General features: G+C 42.0%; 1 protein-coding gene across 6 annotated transcripts in view; it reads left to right on the top strand.

Moving 5' to 3' along the window:
- The window catches only part of PTPRT (protein tyrosine phosphatase receptor type T), a 736,092-nt gene that overhangs the window by 634,973 nt on the left and 80,608 nt on the right, over positions 1 to 20,511 (top strand). For 4 of the 6 annotated variants that reach the window (XM_005295344.3, XM_005295346.3, XM_005295347.3 and 1 more), the window contains 2 exons: positions 3,380 to 3,409; positions 18,260 to 18,408. In XM_005295344.3, coding sequence (XP_005295401.1) covers positions 3,380 to 3,409; positions 18,260 to 18,408 — 179 coding nt within the window. The remainder of the gene's footprint in view (positions 1 to 3,379; positions 3,410 to 18,259; positions 18,409 to 20,511) is intronic. The other 2 variants (XM_005295345.3, XM_005295348.3) reach the window with 1 other exon arrangement.

The raw sequence follows: 20,511 nt of genomic DNA, 5'->3' as shown, positions 1-20,511 counted from the left end.
ACCCCGCCCCAGCTGCCAGGCCAGGGAAGGACCAGTCCTGTCCTCTCCCAGTCCAGCAGGGGCTCACAGTTAGGAGCCTCCTTAGCTGGGGCACTCCCAGGAGCAGGGGGATATCAGACCCACCTCCACAAATCTCCTCCAGCTGCAGAAACCTTGGCGACTGGAGCTTTCTGCAGCGGGGGGGGGGGGGGGTACTGGGAGGTGGGTCTGATCTCCCACCGAGAGTGAGAGCGCTGGGAAAGGACAAGTCCTCTCTCTCCCCAACTCAGTTGGGACTTGCAGCTAGGAGTCCCCTGACTGGGGTGCTCCCAGCAGCAAGAGGGAGATCAGATTTCATAGGGAAGGGCTTATTTCATGGGCCGTGACACATTTTTCACAGCTGTGAAATTGGTAGGGCCCTAGAGATGGGGCAACCAGAACAGAACAGAGTATTCCAGGTGTGGGCACACCAGGGATGAATTTAGAGGTATTGTGATATTTTCAGTCCTATTTTCTATCCCTTTCCTAATAGTTCCTACCATTCAGGTAGCATTTTTGATTGCTGCTTCCCACTGAGCTGTAGTTTTCAGAGAACTATCCACAATGACTCCAAGAATTCTTTCTTGAATAGTAACAGCTAATTTAGATCCCTTTATTATATATGTGTAGTTGGGATTATTTTTTCCAGTGTGCATTACTTTGCATTTATCAATCTTGAATTTCATCTGACATTTTGTTGTCCAGTCACCCAGTGTGACAAGGTTGGGCCTCACCATCTGGCGCCTCCTGCTGGTTGTCTCCAGGAATTAGCTCTGTTCAGTGGAACGCCCCCTCCTGGTGGTGTCCCGTCCGTCGTCTCGCCCTCGGTTGGCGTCTGAGCCTGCGTCGCTCACCAGCTCATGGCGTCCTTTTCGAGCCACTGTCTTCCGGCAGTGCCCTTAGTTCATCCTCGCCCCCTTCTGGGGAATGATCAATCCGCTGTCTCTCTGCACCCCGGCCAATGTGGGTAACTGCACCCCCAAAGTCACACCCCTCTTGGCAGGGGGTTGGTGCAGCCCAAGATGGCCACTCCCATCGGCCAGGTGTAAGGCAAGGGGGAAGGAGGGAACCCAGGCCCGCCCACTACTCTGGGTCCCAACCCAGGGACCCTCTAGTGGCAGCCATCCTGCCCTCCTCTCCCTCCGTCTGTCCACGTCCTGGGCCGCTTCCCCTTCGGCCCTTCGCACCGGCTAGGCCCTTCCCCTCAGGGCCTGCAGCCTGGCAGACACAGGGCTGGAGTTCCCTTCTGCTCCCCTGGGGCTGCCCAGCACTGCGCTGTCCCAGGTGCTAGTCTCCCACCTCTGGAGACAGACTTTCCCCTGTCAAAGTCCTAGGACAGACTGCCTGCTCCCTCCCTGAGCAGCCTTTTTATAGGGCTGAGCCGGGCCCTGATTGGTTGCCTCCGATCCGGGCCCTGATTGGCTCCCAATAAGCCCTTCCCTCATTGGCTGACCATCTGCACAGGCCTGCTGCAGCCTAAATTCTCAGGGAGTGGAGCAGCTGCCCCACTACACCCAGTTTTTTGAGATCTCCCGTAACTCTTCATAGTCAGCTTTGGACTTAACTATCTTAAATAATTTTGTATCGTCTGCAAACTTTTCTACCTCATTGTATCTTTTAAACAGGACCTTCCCTGTTATCCCATGACTGCTTAGTTTCCTCAAGAGCCCTTGCTAAGGGACCTTCTCAAAGGCTTTCTAAAAATCCAAGTACTCAATATCAGCTTGGTCACTCTTATTCATATGCTTGTTGACATCCTCAAATAATTCTAATAGCTTGGTGAGGCATGACTTCCCTTTACAAAAGCCATGGTGACTTTTCCCCAACAAATTATGTTTGTGTCTGATAATTCTCAAGGTTCTCTTTGATGTTAGGCTCAAATGAACTCAGAATCTCATAATGAAACTCAGTGAAAATGGCTACATTTCATTTGATTTATTGTCAAAATCATGTGGAACCCTGAATTTCATGTGATTTAATGAATGAGGCCAGATGCACTTAGCTATGCATTCCAGAGTCACTCAAAAGGTTTGGGAACCTTTGGGATTCTGGCCTGCATTTCAAGTTTTTAACAAGATCCATTATGAGAAAAAACATGTAGTTTCAATGTAATAATTTTGCACATCTGTAATCAACTGTACTTCTCCTGAGGAAATCTCTTTTAGGCAGCATATTGTACATGAGTGAGAAAATGAAGCAGATCATATTTGCAACAAGAAAAGGAATACCAAATGCATGTGTGATGGTATGCCCACTCTCTGAGCACCAAGTACTGTGACTGCATACACAAAATGGGTAATTGTGAATGCAAATATGACTAATTAACCATGTATATGCCCAGCTACTAGGTTTCCATGTGAAGCCATGGTAATTGTATGTGCAGATTAAACATACAATTGTACTTTAATGTCACATGTTTACATTTGGAAAGTCTGTCCCAGATTTGTAGTGGCTGAAACAACAAAGGTAAAGTTGTAGGGTAAGTTGAAGTTTGTGTTCTTTCGTCACTCCTTTTCTGTCGTGACTCAGCTTGTCACCTGTGATGATCAACATTTCATGTTTGTCAAGATGCAGTACAGTACTTTGGGTTGCAGTACATTGTGCCCTATCCTGTGGCGTAACCTACGATAAGAAGCTCTTTCCTTCTCCAGTGTTCTCCAGTGGGGAAAACCCCATGCGCTATGCTATACATGTTTTCCATAACGTATTTCCTTGTGATACAATGTATCAAAATCTTCTGAAGCCTGTCATAGAGAATTTGTAATAGGAAATCCTTAACAATTATCCATGGTTAATTAGTGACATAGAACGTTAATGAGTAACCATCTACCCACCATCCTTTTGTGCTACCCGAATCAATAAACAATTTAGAGTTTCATGAGACTTGATTATTCAATGCTTTGTTTATTCAGACATGTAGATATTCAAAAGATGCACAATATTTACTCATCATCCTATTCTGTTTCATATAATAATATTTAGCTTTTATAAAATACTTTTCATCCAAAGATCTCAAAGTGCTTTACAGAGATAGGTAAGTATCTTCATCCACATTTTTCAGATGGGGAAATTGAGTCACAGAAAGGTGAATTGAGCTGTCCAAGGGGACACAGCAAGTCAGCAGCAGAACTGGGAACAGAGCCAAAATCTCCTGACCCCAAATCCAGCATGCTATTCAGTGGGCCATGCTGTTTCTCAGGAAGAACTTGGGAAAAGAAGCAAGTAACTCAGTATGAGGGATGGCACTGAAATACTGTGTACATTTCAAATAAAGAAGATTTCATATAAGTCTAATTATGGTTTTTTTTCTTCTTCCCCCCTTTTGGACATTTTCTTCATCTGACTGCCCATCAATGTTTAGAAGAAATGCATATTCCTACTCCTATTACTTGTAAGTACCTAGCTGGAGATAACTTTTTTTGAGCATGCTCATTATAGTGGTACGGGGGGGGGGTGTTGTATGTGGTTTTCTCCTTTAATCAGTTGTTTTTTTTTACCATTTCACTGATCTTTGTTCTTCAAACAGCCTGCATTTTTATTTCTTCATTTTCATACTATTTTTGTCATTGTTTCACGCATTGTACCTACATATATCTCTTCAGAACAAGTAAGTGTGCACAGAAATGTCAGTTTACAATTGCAACTCTCCAAATGCAGGTGTGCAAGTAGAGAAACCCTACGTGGCCTCCTTTTTGATAGTTCAGTCCTCTGTATCCAGATTCTTGGAAATTCACATCTAAGAAGTGTTGGTTGGAATTGCTTTGTCTTGAAGACAAACTACTTTAAAATATAATCAATTTCCAAGGGGGCGTACCCTTGTCTTTGTATACATTTCCGATTTAGGATATCCGGGTTAGACTTTAACCCAGCGAATATTCCAATCTTAAGCCACACCTGTAACATGGTGGGTTTCAATCTAGATCATTTGATGTTTACATGGTTCAGATTTTTAATCCAAACCTGCTGCTCAGCCCCAGCGATTACAGTACACATTGAAGTCAGTTGTTAATGCTAGTGAAAATGGTTCATGCACAGGTGCCACACATGCTAGGGCATGCCTGTGTGGCAGTTATTTGGTATGTCAAAGGAGTCTCACTTACACAAACTATTTGTCTTCTTTGACTTCAGTGAGAGTTAGTCTCTTTGATACATGAGCTGAATTTGACATTCAGGGGCTATATTCTGCGCTCGGATATTTAGGTGTAAATCCAGAGTAACGACATAGACTCTAGAGCTAATTCAGATGCACACGGGTATAACTGAGAATAGAATTTGATCCAAAGCATTAAGAATTATGGGCATAAATTAAAGTGGGATGGGGGCTGCTTTATCTTACAACTTCCAGCTAGTTTTAGTCCTTGCTAGAGCCCCTCCTTCTCACCAGGTAAGTTACTCACTTAGGGCTGGTCTACACTGAGGGGGGGATCAATCTAAGATACGCAACTATGTGAATAACGTAGCTGAAGTCTAGGTATCTTAGATCAATTTACCTGGGGTCCACACGGCGTGGGATCGACGGCTGCGACTCCCCCGTCGACTCCGCTACCACCACTCACTCCAGTGGAGTTCTGGAGTTGACGGGGAGCGCGTTCAGGGATCGATATATCGCATCTTAACGAGACGTGATATATCGATCCCCAATAAATCGATCGCTACCCGCTGATACAGCGGGTAGTGAAGACGTACCCTTAGCATACCTTTGGAATGTCAGAAAAGCACAGGTTGCACTATTTTTCTGCTTTCACCTATTTATACCCAATTTATGATCAACAGACACCACTGCCTATGAATTTGGCCCATGGTCTTCTATGAAAGCTGTACCCTCTTACTCCAGACTACATAGGACAGAAATTTGCCCATTTCATAAACTGAGTTTTACATATTCAGAAATCATGTCAGGGGTGTGTTCAGAAACAGGGGAAGTGTCAAGCACAACTTCTGGAACAGCCCCTTGGGCCCACAGTAGCTGGCACAATTTAGAGCAACCTCAAGGTTGCCCTAACTTGCAGCAAGGGCAGAAACAGGCATCAGGAAGCTGCAATGGTGCCTTAGTCCCTTCCCCTCCACCCTCAATTTTCAGCTCCACCAAACAGAGCTTGATGACATCTGAGGATTAAACCTCACATATTAATGTACGGTTGACAGTGTGGCATGCAGGAGGTGGGGAGAGAAGTTAGGCTTCTCTCATCCACAACTCAAATCTGAGAACAGTAGGAATGGCTTGAAGTATCATAGACTATCAAGTCAGCATAGACAGCTGTGTACAGGCTCCCTTTTGGGGGCTTCAAATCCCCTGAATTTCACTTTTGGTTCAAAATGAAACTTGGACAAAACAAGGTCTTGTTGTTTTTAGTCACCATCATTATTTGAACAGTGCACAGGGCATGGAGGATACTTTATAGAAAAAGGAAAAAGACAACTCTTTCTGTGCCTCAAGGCTCATACAGTTAAGTTTTACCTGGTTTCAAATTTCAAGTTAAAGCCACATGAAAGGGTGAGTTTTGCCTGGGTACTGAATAGGATCATAAATCAACCAGGGTTTGCACAATACTGAGCCCAGCCTCATACAAATGTTTTGACAAATTTAGTATGAATTTCATAGCTGGATCCCAAACTGACCAAGTTTCACCTGTTTTGGGGTTTCATTGCCAATATTCTGCGCAGCTCTAGTGGAGTTGTGTGGGTTCCAAATAATGGTCTTGTTTTGTGAATTTGAAGGAAAAAAAAAAAAAAAAAAAAAAGGTAGCCCCACTACTGGATAATCCCTAAGCTCACTTCCCTGGATATAGAAGCTGCTGTACTGATAGCACTTTCCAGACTCCAGTAAACCCAGAGTTAAGCCCTGGGGATCTTCTTTCTTCTGGTAAAATACTGTGGAATATCTTGGTGCCACAAACATGCACATTTCTCATGGAAATCCATAGCTCCTTTTTAAAGTGAATACAATTGTTATGGTACATTTTAATTTTTCTTTTTGGCCAATTATCCAAAAGCTTGAAAGCAAGTCTTTGGAGGAATAGGTATGGGCTCCAGGTGGACAAGGACTGCCTGAAATGACTGCACTTAATTTGACTGACTATTTTACCTCTTGGACAGCTTATGAAGAAAATAGTTTATTTTCAAGTTTAGAGAAAACAAACAAACAACAGCAATAATTTTTTAAATGAAACCGGTTCCTATTCAAGACCTTGTGTGCCAAGTTTAACCCTGAAGCAAATTTGAATTGGATGAGTTATCACTCCTGAAAAACAGGTTTTCAAATAAATCTGCTGACAGATCCTTAAATTCAACTGCATTGACTGGGTTTCTGAAACTTACATTATTTGTGGTTTCCGTTTCTCGAATTCACCTCTGTGCTTCTTGGAATAATTCTTTTCTTTTTCTTTTAAATCACTGTTTTAACCCTTCCTCGGCTACTTGCCTGAAGTTTCTTTTCGCTAGGGGCCTGAATCCACAGCCCACCTCATGCTGGGTAGTACTTCCTCACCAGTGTAGTCTCACTGAAGTCACTGAAGAACTCATACTTAGTGTGAACTTTTGCAGAATTGGGCCATAAGTGTTGCAATAGCTATTAAAGGCCAGTCTCTGGCCTTAGATTCTAACAGATCTTATTGCAGTCAACAGCTAAAGAACCTGATTCTGCAAGGTGGCCAAATACCCTCAATTCCCATTGAAGCCAATGATAGTTGAAGATACTCATTCCTTTGCAGGAGGAGCTTTGCATGTCATGGAATGGGGTCCTAGTGAGCTGGGGGGGGGAAAGAGTAACAATAAGGAGAATCAGAAATGACACATTTTTTCTTTCTGCATCTGAAGATTATTACTCCTTATCTGTTGAATGCTAATTCTGTGCTAAACTGGGCACCTTGTGGGATATTTTTGTATGGCAACACCTCATTGAAAGACCAGACAGAACAAGTTGAGTGGGATACTCTATTGTTCTAACGGGGAGGCCACCTGAACTAGTGGTTAAACAGAGGTCTCAAAGCAGGAGACCTGGGTCTGTTCCACATTCTGCTACTCTGGGTGATCTTGGGAAGATGCACTTACTTTTTCTGTATCTCAGTTTTCCCTTCTGTCAAATAGTTAGTTATTGCAGATGCTTTGAGATCATTGGACATATTGTGCTCTATGAATGGAAAATAGTATTAATATGTTCTCACCTTTTCGTTAGGGAAAGGGAAAGATAAAGGGTTGTGAACTCCTGCCTTCTTGATGATTGAACCACTGAATACATCATTGCTACCCACATGATCCATGCAATATTTCAAAGGAGTTACTCTGGATTTATATCAGTATACATTAGAAGAATTTGTCTTAAGGTTCCTAGCTCTGTCACACTGCATATATGTAGTCTTTTTTTTTTGGTCTTGTTAAATATATAATGTACTGTTGTGCTATTTGTTTTGAATATATATTCATAACATACCTGAGGGGTGCCATGCGGCTTAGTTAACATTGCAGTAGAAGCCTTACATTTTTAATTTCTTAACTTTCTACCGTTTTAGCTAAACAGTCTTAATATTGCATTAATGTAGGTTTTGTATTTAAAACCAGGCACCTGCTTTAATCATTTATTCATCAGACAGTAGTTTTCACTGCACCAACTTTTATAAAGGTTTTATTTATACCCAAACTAGTGAAAGAAAAAAGGTGTTGATTTTGTTGTGTCTTCTTTCCAGTGACTGTGTGCAGTGAGTTACCTAGGTAATAGCTGCAGGGTGAAATTTGATTGGCAGTGATGTCATATTTGATGGGAAGTATTTCTTGTGATAGGTGGATGCAGGCGATAATATCACCCAGATAGCATACTATTTTGTTTTCTACAGTTTAAGAGAAACTCAGCAGCAGATAAAGCTGTCCCAACCCCTTTCCCTTGACTCTGCTGTTGAAGTCCCCAAATCCTGTGGTTTAGAGACTTCAAGTAGCAGAGAATCCTCCAGCTAGCGACCCCTGCCCCATGCTGCGGAGGAAGGCGAAAAACCTCCAGGGCCTCTGCCAATCTACCCTGGAGGAAAATTCCTTCCCGACCCCAAATATGACGATCAGTAGAACCCCGAGCATGTAGGCAAGATTCTCCAGCCAGACCCTCATTGGCCATTGATACTATTTACCAGCAATGGCACGCTGTTCAATTAACTAAAATCATGTTATCCCATTAAACCATTCCCTCCATAAACTTATCTAGCTTAATCTTAAAGCCAGACAGGTCCTTCGCCCCCACTGTTTCCCTCGGAAGGCTGTTCCAATATTTCACCCCTCTGACGGTCAGAAACCTTCGTCTAATTTCAAGCCTAAACTTACCCACAGCCAGTTTATATCCATTTGTCCATTGATTCCACTGAAGGTGTTAGGATAAATTTTTACCAAACATTTTGAAAATAACAGTGTTTGTGCTGAATTTATTTCCAACTTCTGTGGGGCGTGTGAAAAGAATTAAAACAGCAACTGCATTTTTGCATGTACTTGTCTATAACACGCTCCCACACACGCGTATCTCCATGGATGCAGGGATCTACCTGCACAGGCCAAACTGCAGGTTCAGAGTCATCAGAGAGTAAACTGATTTCCCATTAGTTGCAGGAAGACCAGGGTCATGATTAGGCCATCCTAATAAGGGTAAATAAAATGTTTTCCCAGTCAACAGGTGCCCTATTTATTTATTGCATGTTTGTGGGATGTTGGTTTTATACCAGCATTTTGTTCTTTCCAATATTGCTCATGCACTTGACTGTTTTATAAAGTGGATGCTGTTCTGTTTGTAAATACTTTCAGGGATTCCAGTGACTAATGAAGTCACTAGGAAATTTGGCCAAGAATCTGATGCAGCATTTGCAAATGACTAGTGATTGTATTTTTTAAAAAAAGCTAAACCCTGAGATCCTTCTGACTTAGGGCTACATTCTGCCACCCTTTCTCATGTTGAGTAGTTGAGTAGCACTTTATTGTATGAGTAAGGGAGGCAGAATTGGGCCTTCAGTTTCTATTCAGCCTTTACTCGGGCAAATTCCCAGTAGTATTATTTCACATTTGTATTGTGGTAGCACCTAAAGCCAACATTTGGGTTGAGGCCCATTGTGGTAGGCACTACACTGTATGGACACTGTGCAAACACATAATAATGACAGTCCCTAATCTGGAGAATTTATGAGCAAGTGGGAGTTTTGCCTGAATAAGGACTAAATGAGCTTTGAGAAATGTAGGTCCCCCAAAAGTGCGTAACTGAAGAATACTGCATATACAAGAACTTCTATATATGCTCTAGGGCAAGTATTATCTCTATTCTGTGTTTGTACAGCACCTTATACAATAGAGTCCTAGACTCGATTTAGGCCCTGGGTCAATACCATAATATTATATTTTTTGTAAATATTTATAATGTAATAACTGCATTTGTGTAAATACTGCAATAAACGATGTATGTCCTGCTAACAGTGTAGTGCACACAAATATCTAAGTTTAATTCACATTATGTGACCTTTTGATGTGTTGACTATTAGATATTGGGACTTTTAAATTTCTAATATCCAATTTTTTGCACTTAGGCGTTTGGGAGGTAATTTATTTTTTAGAAGGTGTGTTTTTTTTTCTGGTGGCAAGAGGGTTGAGTGTCCTGGATTTGTGTGCACAGATTGAGTAGTTAGATGTTAAGTGCAAATCATGTAAACTAGGCTTCTATCCAGGGCCGGCTCTGGCTTTTTTGCTGCCCCAGGCAAAAAAGCCTCCCGCCGCTCCCGCCAGGAGCGCAGCAGGGGAGGGTGCCGAGCCCGGCTGCGGGCCCGCTCTCCCCGACTGGCCGGAGCGCCGGGGGGAGGACGGCGAGCCCGCCGCGGCTCCGCTCTCCCCGACCGTCCGGAGCGCCGCGGGGAGGGCGGCGAGCCCAGTCGCTGACCTGCTCTCGGGCCGGAGCTCCGCGCCGCGCCGCGCCGCCCCCTCCAGGTACCGCCCCAAGCACATGCTTGGTGGGCTGGTGCCTGGAGCCGGCCCTGCTTCTATCTACATGTGCAAGTGCTGTTCTTATATGAAGACTCCACCTTTAAGGTGCATAAATAATCCTCCATGCAAAATTGCAGCAAAAACTTAGAGGAGGGTTTGAGGCTTATGGAAGGTGGTGGGCCCTTGAGACCACAGTTTGTGTGAACCCTTCTCTGGTTCTTGCAGAGTCCTACCGCTGCTCAGGGTATATCTGAGTCTCTCCAAACAAAACAAATATCTTTCTCCCTCCTCGAGGTCAGGAAGGATCAAAGGAAAAAGAAGGCGCTCAGACTCCTGGGCATTCTCTTGGTCACCCCTTTGGGGCCTGTCTTATCTGTAGGCCTTTCAGGGTCTGATCAGGGTTGGAGTCCATCTTTAGAACTCCACAACCCCTTTTTTGTAACCTCCATTCTGTGCCTGGTTTGGCAGTCTCTGGGACAGCAGAGTCCATGACTGACTCTCTCTTCATTGATCCCACCTTGCAACCAGTTGTCTTGGAAGCACAGTCTTTGCCTGGTTGCTACCCCTTCCTCTGGCAGGCTTTCTTTTTTTAAGCTTCTTCCCTCCAAGCAGAGCAAGCCCTGCAGTTGTGTCTGGTGTGTGTTAGCAGAGACCAGAAGAGCTTGTTAGCTTCCTCCTTAATAGGGTGAGGGCATGCCTCCTTACAAAGCTCTGCAAAATTGGAATTTGATCCCACAAACACTGAACATTGGGCATGGTGCTTGACTTCAGTGGGGTTACTCATGGTAATAAGCAGAGTGTTACCCCTACTTCCATTATCTGGCTTTTAAGCTGGAAATCCTGTTACCAGGATTTTTTGCCCTGTGGTATTTCAGCATTTGCACTTCTAATCCCCACCAGAAGCTCAGAACAATGGGTAAACCAAACTAACCCCACTTTTCAAATCTCAAAGTTCAGTTTGAGTCTGGATCAAGACTAACAGGGAAGTTCTCGGTTTACTGTAACCAGTTGGACCGTCCCCACTGTCCATCCATTTTGTTCAGGGCGGATAATTTGATTCTGCCTGGTAGTTCCACCTTTGAGCACTATTCCTGTCTCACCTCCCCATCATGTACAGTGCCCACACATATGCTTTGCCTCATATTTTTTTAAACAAATCCTCTCTCCTGAACCTTAAAGAGCAGCCTGATAAACTGCCTCTGTGAATTCTTGTTTTCTTCTTGGCACATTTCCCTTGCACTTAAAAGTAAAGCAGCCATTAATTCCTCCTTATTGACACTTTGACATTTCAATCACTTCATCACATGTTGATTGTATCAGTCTTTTCCTCCAAGTATCTGTCCAGTTTTTTTTTCCTTTTTCAACTGCATAATGCATGAGACAAAAAGCTTCTTCTGAATGCCTAGTGACAGACTGTGCAGGTTGATGCTGGTTACACATTCTCGACAGCCCGCGGTCCACCCGTGATTGACACTAATGCGCTGATAGCATTTCATCTGGATGTTCCAGCGGTTGTGCAGATGGGAAGCTGGTCAGTGAGGAGAGCAGGCGCTTTGTCACTGATAGGACCTGTCAGTGATTCAAGGAGATCATTTCAAGAGCTCTGTATTTAGAATCAGAGCATTTTCAGATAAACACTTTAACCGTTGCAAAGACATCTCGACATATTGGCAGATAATCCACTACCCAGCTATTGGTTAAGTTACATCCCTCACACTTTAGCTTGTGCTAAAATCATTTGATGTTTTGTAATTCTTTTATTCATTGACTTTGGAGGATAGAGCTAACACTCAAAAGGATCTTGAGAAATTGGAGAACTGGGCTATAGGCAACAAAATGAAATTCAACAGAGACAAATGTAAGGTGCTACACTTTGGGAAGGAAAACCAAATGAACAAATACAGAATGGGGGATAACTGGCTTGGCGTCAGCACTGCTGAGAAGGATTTTGGAGTTGTGGTGGATCACATCCTCCACATGAGTCAACAATGCGATGCTGTTGCAAAAAAAAATGCAATTTAGGGTTGCATTATTAGAGGCATAGCGTGTAAGTCACGGGAGGCTCTGGGCAGTCCTCAGTCAGAGAACTGTGTCCAATTTTGGTCACCAATGTGGAGAAACTGGAAAAGATCCAGAGGTGAGCAACAAAGATTATCAAAGGGATGGAAAGCCAGCCATATGAGTAAAGGCTGAAGAACTGGGTATGTTTAGTTTGGAAAAGAGGAGATTAATGGGGGACATGACAGCAGTCCTCAAATACTTGAAAGGCTGCCATAAAAAATGGAGAAAAATGTTTTCTCTTGCCACAGAGGGCAGGACAAGAGGCAATGGGTTCAAGTTACAGCAGAGCAGATTTAGATTAAATCTCAGGAAAAACTTCCTAACCATAAGAACAGTGGGACAATGGAACAAATTGCCTCGGGAAGTCATGGAAGCTCTTTCACTGGAGGTTTTCAAAAAGAGGCTGGGAAGCCATCTGTCTTGGGTGGTTTAGACACAACAAATCCTGCATCTTGGCAGAGGGTTAAACTAGATGACTCTTGTGAGCCCCTCTAAACCTATATGATTCTATTGTTCTAATTGTGATGATAGTGAGGACTGACTAGGTCTATTCCTGAGCTGCTATTCTGTCCAGACACACAACCAAGGAAGAAGGGAAGGTGGCAGCAAGAAGCCCCTCGAAAGCTTAGCTCCAAAATCCTCAAAAGAGAACATCTCTCTCTTCTTCCCCTCTCTTCATTTGCTCTGTGAATTTTTGTGCTCTTGATAGGTGGGGGAGGGAGCACCTATGACCCCCTTGTAAGAGCAATACACCGCAATACATTTTTGCCAGGAATAACTTAATCTGGAATTACTAAGGAATTCTTGCCCTTGTTGACTCTTCATTTTTAAGCTGTCAAATTTTGTGCAACTTCCCCCTCATGGTTCTCCCAATACACCTGTATCCTAATTTGCCACATCTTTAGCTAAACCATCTCTGTGCTTCTTACGAGGAGAGGCTGCCATTTGCTTGTTCTGCTTCTGTGACTTGAGCTAAGTTGGGAACACTAAATATATATCATCCTTTCCTTTTAACTGCTCAAGACAGTGTTTTAGGGCCCTCTGTGTCTCCTGCACAACAATGTAGAATTCCTTTACATAGCGCTTCCATCGGCGTTCCTTTGGGATCCTGGTTTCCATTCTGCACAGACCATTCAGAAACACTATTGTTCATTCACTGAAAAGGAAAACGAGTTTGCCGGTTCCAACTCTTTGTAGCTTATTGGCCTGTCTCAAAAGACATCTAGCAGTGGGACTTCTAGGCAATTATTGCCAGGAATAATTTAATCTGGAATGAATAAGGAATTCTTGCCCTTGTTGACTCACCATTTTTAAGCTTCAATAAAGGGAATCGGTAATGGTTCACCCCAGCAGTCCAGAGTGCTTGTTATTAAAGACTTATGTATTTGGGATTAGTGTTTCCCACTGAGAAATCATAGTTCCTGTTGCCAAACAACTCACATAGCCACGCACTATTATTAGCAAATCCAAAGGATTAACATAACTCCACCCCAGGGTTAATAAATCATAAGGTTAATGTTGCTACAGACAGGGTATAGCAGAATATAGGGTAACATGGTAAACAAAAACAGAGGGTTCACATGCCCACACACTACAGTTAGTAAATCCAGCTGTGTGTTAGCATTGCCATATATCACAATAGGCACAGCTTTTAATTTCATTAATTATCAAGATAGGAGCTTCCTCGTAACAGAGCACTGTAATACTATTTTTCAAGTTACTGTAGAGTGCTTACTGTAAGTGAGAGACTTTATTGAAAGAGTTTGATAGAGCTGGGAAGATAGGCTACCTGGGCTGTTCTGGTTCTGCCACTGGCTTGTTGAGTGATGTTGGGCAAGTTATGTAACCTCTGTGCTTCTGTAAAATGAAGATCTATACATCACACAGGTGCTGTGAGTCTTTATTGTGGTAAATGCTTTGCCACTGTGCAGATGACCCAACCAGGCATATTATTAAAGCTTGAACCCAGGACCTCTAAATGTAAAAGGCTGATTCTCTACTGCCTGAGCTAAGGGAGCAAGTATTCACTTGTAGCCGTAGTAGCAAAGTCTTTGACATGGTCCAACCACTGGAGGAAGACAGACGCAGTTTTCCCTCGTGTAACATAAGAACGTACTAAATTGCATTATTCTGTGATTGAGTAAAAGTGAAACAAATGATTGTGATGTACACATTTAAAGAATGAAAAATATATTTTTGTCTGGCGGAGAGGGTGTGATGCTCTTTGTCTAAAACTAGACCTCAACTGGAGGAAAAAAATCTGTAAATAAAACCCCCACCTCTTGATTGTTTTATTGTACTGAAAGAGTCACAGGCTCAAATTGAAGTTTTTCACTACAACCAACATTGCCAATGGTTTGTTGTTTTGATTGTATGCCAGGCGAATAATTACAAAAAACCCAAGGCACTGGCATGAATTTCACAATCCAAAATATATTCAAAAGTTTGCATTGACCATGACAGATGTCATGAGGGTTATAGTTTCACACAGATCTAGGTTTTAGTGTCACTCCTATCCTTTCCCTGCACATGAATTTATTAACTGGCCTACACAGCATAGACTCATGTGAGAGTCTTGAGCATTTGTGATCCCTTAAATGCCACTCAAACTTTATTCCCTGTGAAGTAAACACAGCTAATTGAAACATGTAGCAGAAGATATGGTTCTAAGAGTCAACTGAATGTTTATTTAGTCAAAAAGAGGGGGCAGGGGAGAGAAATTAGTCAGGCACCTTTTTACCATAAGGAAATCAGTTTAGTGAAGAAAAACCTCTTCACGTAATAATTTAGTTGTTAGGATTTCTTCTGTAGGGGAAAAAAAGAACACTAAAGCCCCTACTTATGGTAATCTTTCTCTTTTATTTTGTTTTATTTGCTTATCTATGGAGCCCATGTAAGCAAAGTTCTTTGCTGGTGCTAGGGATTTGTAGTGCATCTTTTGAAGCTGCTGGTTGTAGAAAGTCATGTATTCATTTTTAAATAGTTTTACTCTCTGATATGAATGAAGCATAAAACAGGCAAATGTCAGTGGAAGCTTAGCTGGTCGCTTTCTGTCTTCTCCTTCCTCTTCTTCATTTTCTTATTGTTAGATGTGGGAGCAAGAGCGGGACCTTGTGTTCATGGGTTCTTGATAATAGTGACCATAATATAATTAAATTTAATATCCCTGTGACAGGAAAAACACCACAGTGGCCCAACACGGTAGCATTTAATTTCAGAAAGGGGAACTACACAAAACTGAGGAGGTTAGTTAAACAGAAATTAAAGGTACAGTGCCAAAAGTGAAATCTCTGCAAGCTGCATGGAAGCTTTTTAAAGACACCACAAGAGTGGCTCAACTTAAATGTATACCCCCAAATGAAAAAACATAGTAAGAGAACCAAAAGAGAGCCACCGAGGCTAAACAACAAAGTAAAAGAAGCAGTGAGAGGCAAAAAGGCATCCTTTAAAAAGCGGAAGTTAAATCCTAGTGAGGAAAATAGAAAGGAGCATAAACACTGGCAAATGAAGTGTAAAAATACAATTAGGAAGGCCAAAAAAGAATTTGAGGAACAGTTGGCCAAAGACTCAAAAAGTAATAGCTAATTTTTTTTAAGTACATCAGAAGCAGGAAGCCTGCTAAACAACCAGTGGGGCTACTGGATGATCGAGGTGCTAGAGGAGAACTCAAGGACGATAAGGCCATTGCAGAGAAACTAAATGAATTCTTTGCATCCGTCTTCATGGCTGAGGATGTGAGGGAGATTCCCAAACCTGAGCTGTTCTTTTTAGGTGACAGATCTGAGGAACTGTCCCAGATTGAGGTGTCTTTAGAGGAGGTTTGGGAACAAATTGATAAATTAAACAGCAATAAGTCACCAGGACCAGATGGTATTCACCCAAGAGTTCTGAAGGAACTCAAACGTGAAATTGCAGAACTATTAACTGTAGTCTGTAACCTACCATTTAAATCAGCTTCTCTACCAGATGACTGGAGAATAGCTAACGTGACGCCAATTTTTACAAAGGGCTCCAGAGGTGATCCCGGCAATTACAGGCCTGTAAGCCTGACTTCAGTACCGGGCAAACTGGTTGAAACTATAATAAAGAACAATATTGTCAGACATATAGATGAATATAATTTGTTGAGGAAGAGTCAACATGGTTTTAGTTAAGGGAAATCATGCCTCACCAATCTACTAGAATTCTTTGAGAGGGTCAACAAGCATGTGTACCAAGGGGATCCAGTGTATATAGTGTACTTAGATTTTCAGAAAGCTTTTGACAAAGTCCCTCACCAAAGGCTCTTATGCAAAGTAAGCTGCCACGGGATAAGAGGGAAGGTGCTCTCATGGATTGGTAACTGGTTAAAAGATATGAAACAAAGGGTAGGTATAAATGGTCATTTTTCGGAATGGAGAGAGGTAAATAGTGGTGTCCTCCAGGGGTCTGTTCTGGGACCAGTCCTATTCAACATATTCATAAATGATCTGGAAAAAGGGGTAAACCGTGATGTGGCAAAATTTGCAGATGATACAAAATTACAAAAGATAGTTAAGACCCAGGCAGATTGTGAAGAGCTACAAAAGGATCTCTCAAAACTGGGTGACCGGGCAACAAAATGGCAGATGAAATTTAATGTTGATAACTGTGAAGTAATGCACATTGGAAAACATAATCCCAACTATACATATAAAATGATGGGGCATAATTAGCTGTTATCACTCAAGAAAGAGATCTTGGAGTTATTGTGGATAGTTCTCTGAAAACATCCATTCAATGTACAGCGGCAGTCAAAAAAGCAAACAGAATGCTGGGAATAATTATGAAAGGGATAGATAATAGGACAGAAAATATCATGTTGCCTCTATATAAATCCATAGTATGCCCACATCTTGAATACTGTGTGCAGATGTGGTCGCCTCATCTCAAAAAAGATATATTGGAATTGGAAAAGGTTCAGAAAAGGGCAACAAAAATTATTAGGGGTATGGAACGGCTTCCGTATGAGGAAAGATTAATACGACTGGCACTTTTCAGCTTGGAAAAGAGATGGCTAAGGGGAGATATGATTGAGGTCTATAAAATCATGACTGGTGTAGAGAAAGTAGTTAAGGAAGTGTTGTTTATTACTTCTCATAACACAAGAACTAGGGGTCATCAAATGAAATTAATAGGCAGCAGGTTTAAAACAAATAAAAGGAAGTAATTCTTCACACAACGCACAGTCAACCTGCCAGAGGATGTTGTGAAGGCCAAGACCATAACAGAGTTCAAAAAAGAACTAGATAAATTCATGGATTATAGGTCCATCAATGGCTATTAGCCAGGATGGGCAGGAATGGTGTCCTTAGCCTCTGTTTGCCAGAAGCTGGGAATGAGTGACAGGGGATGGATCACTTGATGATTACCTGTTCTTCTGGGACACCTGGCATTGATCGGTAGACAGGATACTGGGCTAGATGGACCTTTGGTCTGACCCAGTAGGGCCGTTCTTATGTTCTTATAGGTTTGTCACTGAGTGTTCAGAGCTGGCGCTAGTTCGCTTTATGCCAGTGGCTTTGTCATATCCTTGGACTCAGAAAAGATACAGACACTACGGTAGCATAGACATAGCTGGAGATAGTGATTTTTAAAATGGCTTCTACCTCTCACAGGTCACATTCTTTAATGTCTGTCTTGTCCTGAGCCCATTTCAGGTAGGTACTTCAGTCCAGTACAGGTTCCTTTCCTCACTATTCTACCTGGGTGCACAAAGAAACTCCTCCTCTGCCTATCGGACACTAATGTGGACTTCATGTTATGTCCCACTTTTAAGTGGGGACAATCAAAGGGAAATTCCAGACTGGATTTAGGTGCCCACCTAACATGGATTCTGGCAACCCCCTGTCCCCATATTGAATTGCACAAACCATTGTCCATTTTGATGCCTTCTGCTCTTCCTTGCACGACTGACATCAGTTCCAGAGGCCTTATTAGATTGCCCTTGTAACTACATTGTTGGTGTGAGTAAGATCAGTCTCTCCTTTGCTAGTGATTACTGTGGGGATGTGTTGTATGTGGTTTCAAAGGCTTAGGTCTCTGCATTTATCACACTCCCTTCAGCTATTTTAAAGCTGAATCTTTCACTTTCTTGCCCTTTGCAATGAGTCCTGTATGTCAGTCCAAGAAGGAAAGGTAAAAAGGATATTTTTTTCTCTCTTTTGCTTTGTTGTTAATGAAAGAAACTGACCATGATTTCTCCCCTCTTCAAAACACCTTAAAGGAAACTAGCGAAGAAGCAGAAGGAGACTCAAAGCAGCACTCAGAGAGAGATGGGTCCCGTTGCTACTTCCGACAAGAACACCACCAAACTCAGTGCAGTTCACAATGAAGAAGCTTTTTCTTCCAGCTGTCAAGATGTTAATGGATTCAGTAAGTTTAACTTGCTTGCAATGGATACCTCCCCTTTTGAGAGCTGTAGATACTTAAAAGTATCTATTTCCATGGGCACAAGATGTAAGTATTAGAAATTAAAAGGGTACAGTTAATGGCTGGAGTGCTGCTAGAAAGAGGTCTGACACTCCAATCTGAGATTTCTCTGTGACTGCCCCAAGTTAAATGTCAGACAGGTGGAGAGGACTCCCTCCGACTCTAAATCTACTTGGAAGAATTTACAAGAGATGTTTAAATAATTATACCGCATGATAGATAAGGGGAATGGCTGTTTGGTCTAATGGAATAATTCTTGCTCATGTTGGGCTACTGAGATCAAATCCCCAAGTAGATCTTAGAGTGAAACAGTTTTTGCTGCACTAAATTGTTATGTGAGAAAAGGCTGATTTTGAAGTTAAGGAAGAGAGTGGGGACTAAGGAGGTCTGGGTTTTGCTCTCTTTTCCTCATTCCATTCCTCATAAGGGTGCAGTAAACTTTAGTTAGTTAATGTTAGTAAACCACGCCAAGCCATTTAGATGGAAAGCTCTATATAGATGCAAAGCAAACACTTTTCAGAAGCAATAGTTACAGGTGAAACCATAGCACATCCGAAAACTCTTGTTCTTAAATCAGTTTTCAAGCTGTATGTTAGGAATGTCATTTAAAATCTTTGACTTTTGGCCTACTGGTTTCAGTACCAACCAGCCACTGAAACTATCTGATAATTCTTCAGTAACCTTAGTGGAATGTTTTAGTGGTCTCCCTCTAGTTCTTACAGAACAAGTGTCCATATTACCAACAACAACAAAAAGTCTACACTCTTTTTTGCAGTCTCAGACTGAACAGACTAGAGAGACGATTCCTCTTTCACCCACAACTGTGGTTTCTCCAAGGCAGGTCATATTTGCCTGCACTGCCACTGTCTGCAATATACCTGCAATAAATAGAGACTTCATTCTCCAAAGCTGGCAGTGCAGTGATTCTCCAATACTAATATTCACTTGAATATATGACCTGATTTTTCAAAGAAGATGACTACCTCTATCTTACGCTGAAGTCAAAGGGTCCTGATGGTGCTGAGCATCTTTGTAAATCAGGCAAGGAGAGGATAACTTGGTGATAGTCATCTTAGTAAGATGGATAGGAGGGTTGTCAATTAATCGCAGTCAACTCATTCAATTAACTCAAAAAATTAATCGTTACTAGAAAAATTAATTGTGATTAATTGCAGTTTTAATCACACTGTTAAACAATAGAATACCAATTGAAATTTATTAAATATTTTTGGATGTGTTTCTCCATTCTCGTGTATATTGTATTCTGTGTTGTAATTGAAATCAAAGTGTATGTTTTAATTACAAATATTTGCACTGTAAAAATTATAAACAAAAGAAATAGTATTTTTCACTCACACTCAGTACCATACTGCAGTCTCTTTGTTGTGAAAGTGCAACTTACAAATGTAGATTTATTTATTTTTTGTTACATAACTGCACTCAAAAACAAAACAATGTAAAACTTCAGAGTCTACAAATCCACCCAGTCCTACTTCTTGTTCGGCCAATTGCTAAGACAAACAAGTTTGTTTACATTTACAGGAGATAATGCTACCCTCTTCTTATTTACAATGTCACCAGAAAGTGAGAACGGGCATTTGCATTTTTTGTAGCTGGCATTGAAAGGTATTTCACGTGCCAGATATGCTAAACATTCGTATGCCCCTTCATGCTTCGGCCACCATTCCAGGGGACATGCTTCCATACTCATGAAAAAAATAATGTGTTAATTAAATTTGTGCCTGAACTCTTTGGGGGAGAATATTATGTCCCCTGCTCTGTTTTACCCACATTCAGCATATATTTCATGTTATAGCAGTCTCGGATGATGACCCAGCACATGTTGTTCATTTTAAGAACACTTTCACTGTAGATTTGACAAAACGTAAAGAAGGTACCAATGTGAGATTTCTAAAGATAGTTACAGCACTCAACCTAAGGTTTAAGAATCTGAAGTGCCTTCCAAAATCTGAGCGGGACAAGGTATGGAGCATGCTTTCAGAAGTCTTAAAAGAGCAACACTCCAATGCGGGAACTATAGAACCC

This window comes from Chrysemys picta, chromosome 13 (genome assembly GCF_011386835.1).
Source record: "Chrysemys picta bellii isolate R12L10 chromosome 13, ASM1138683v2, whole genome shotgun sequence".
Lineage (NCBI taxonomy): Eukaryota > Metazoa > Chordata > Testudines > Emydidae > Chrysemys > Chrysemys picta.
Note: the sequence above shows the minus strand (reverse complement) of the source record. Positions and strands in the feature narration are given on the sequence as shown.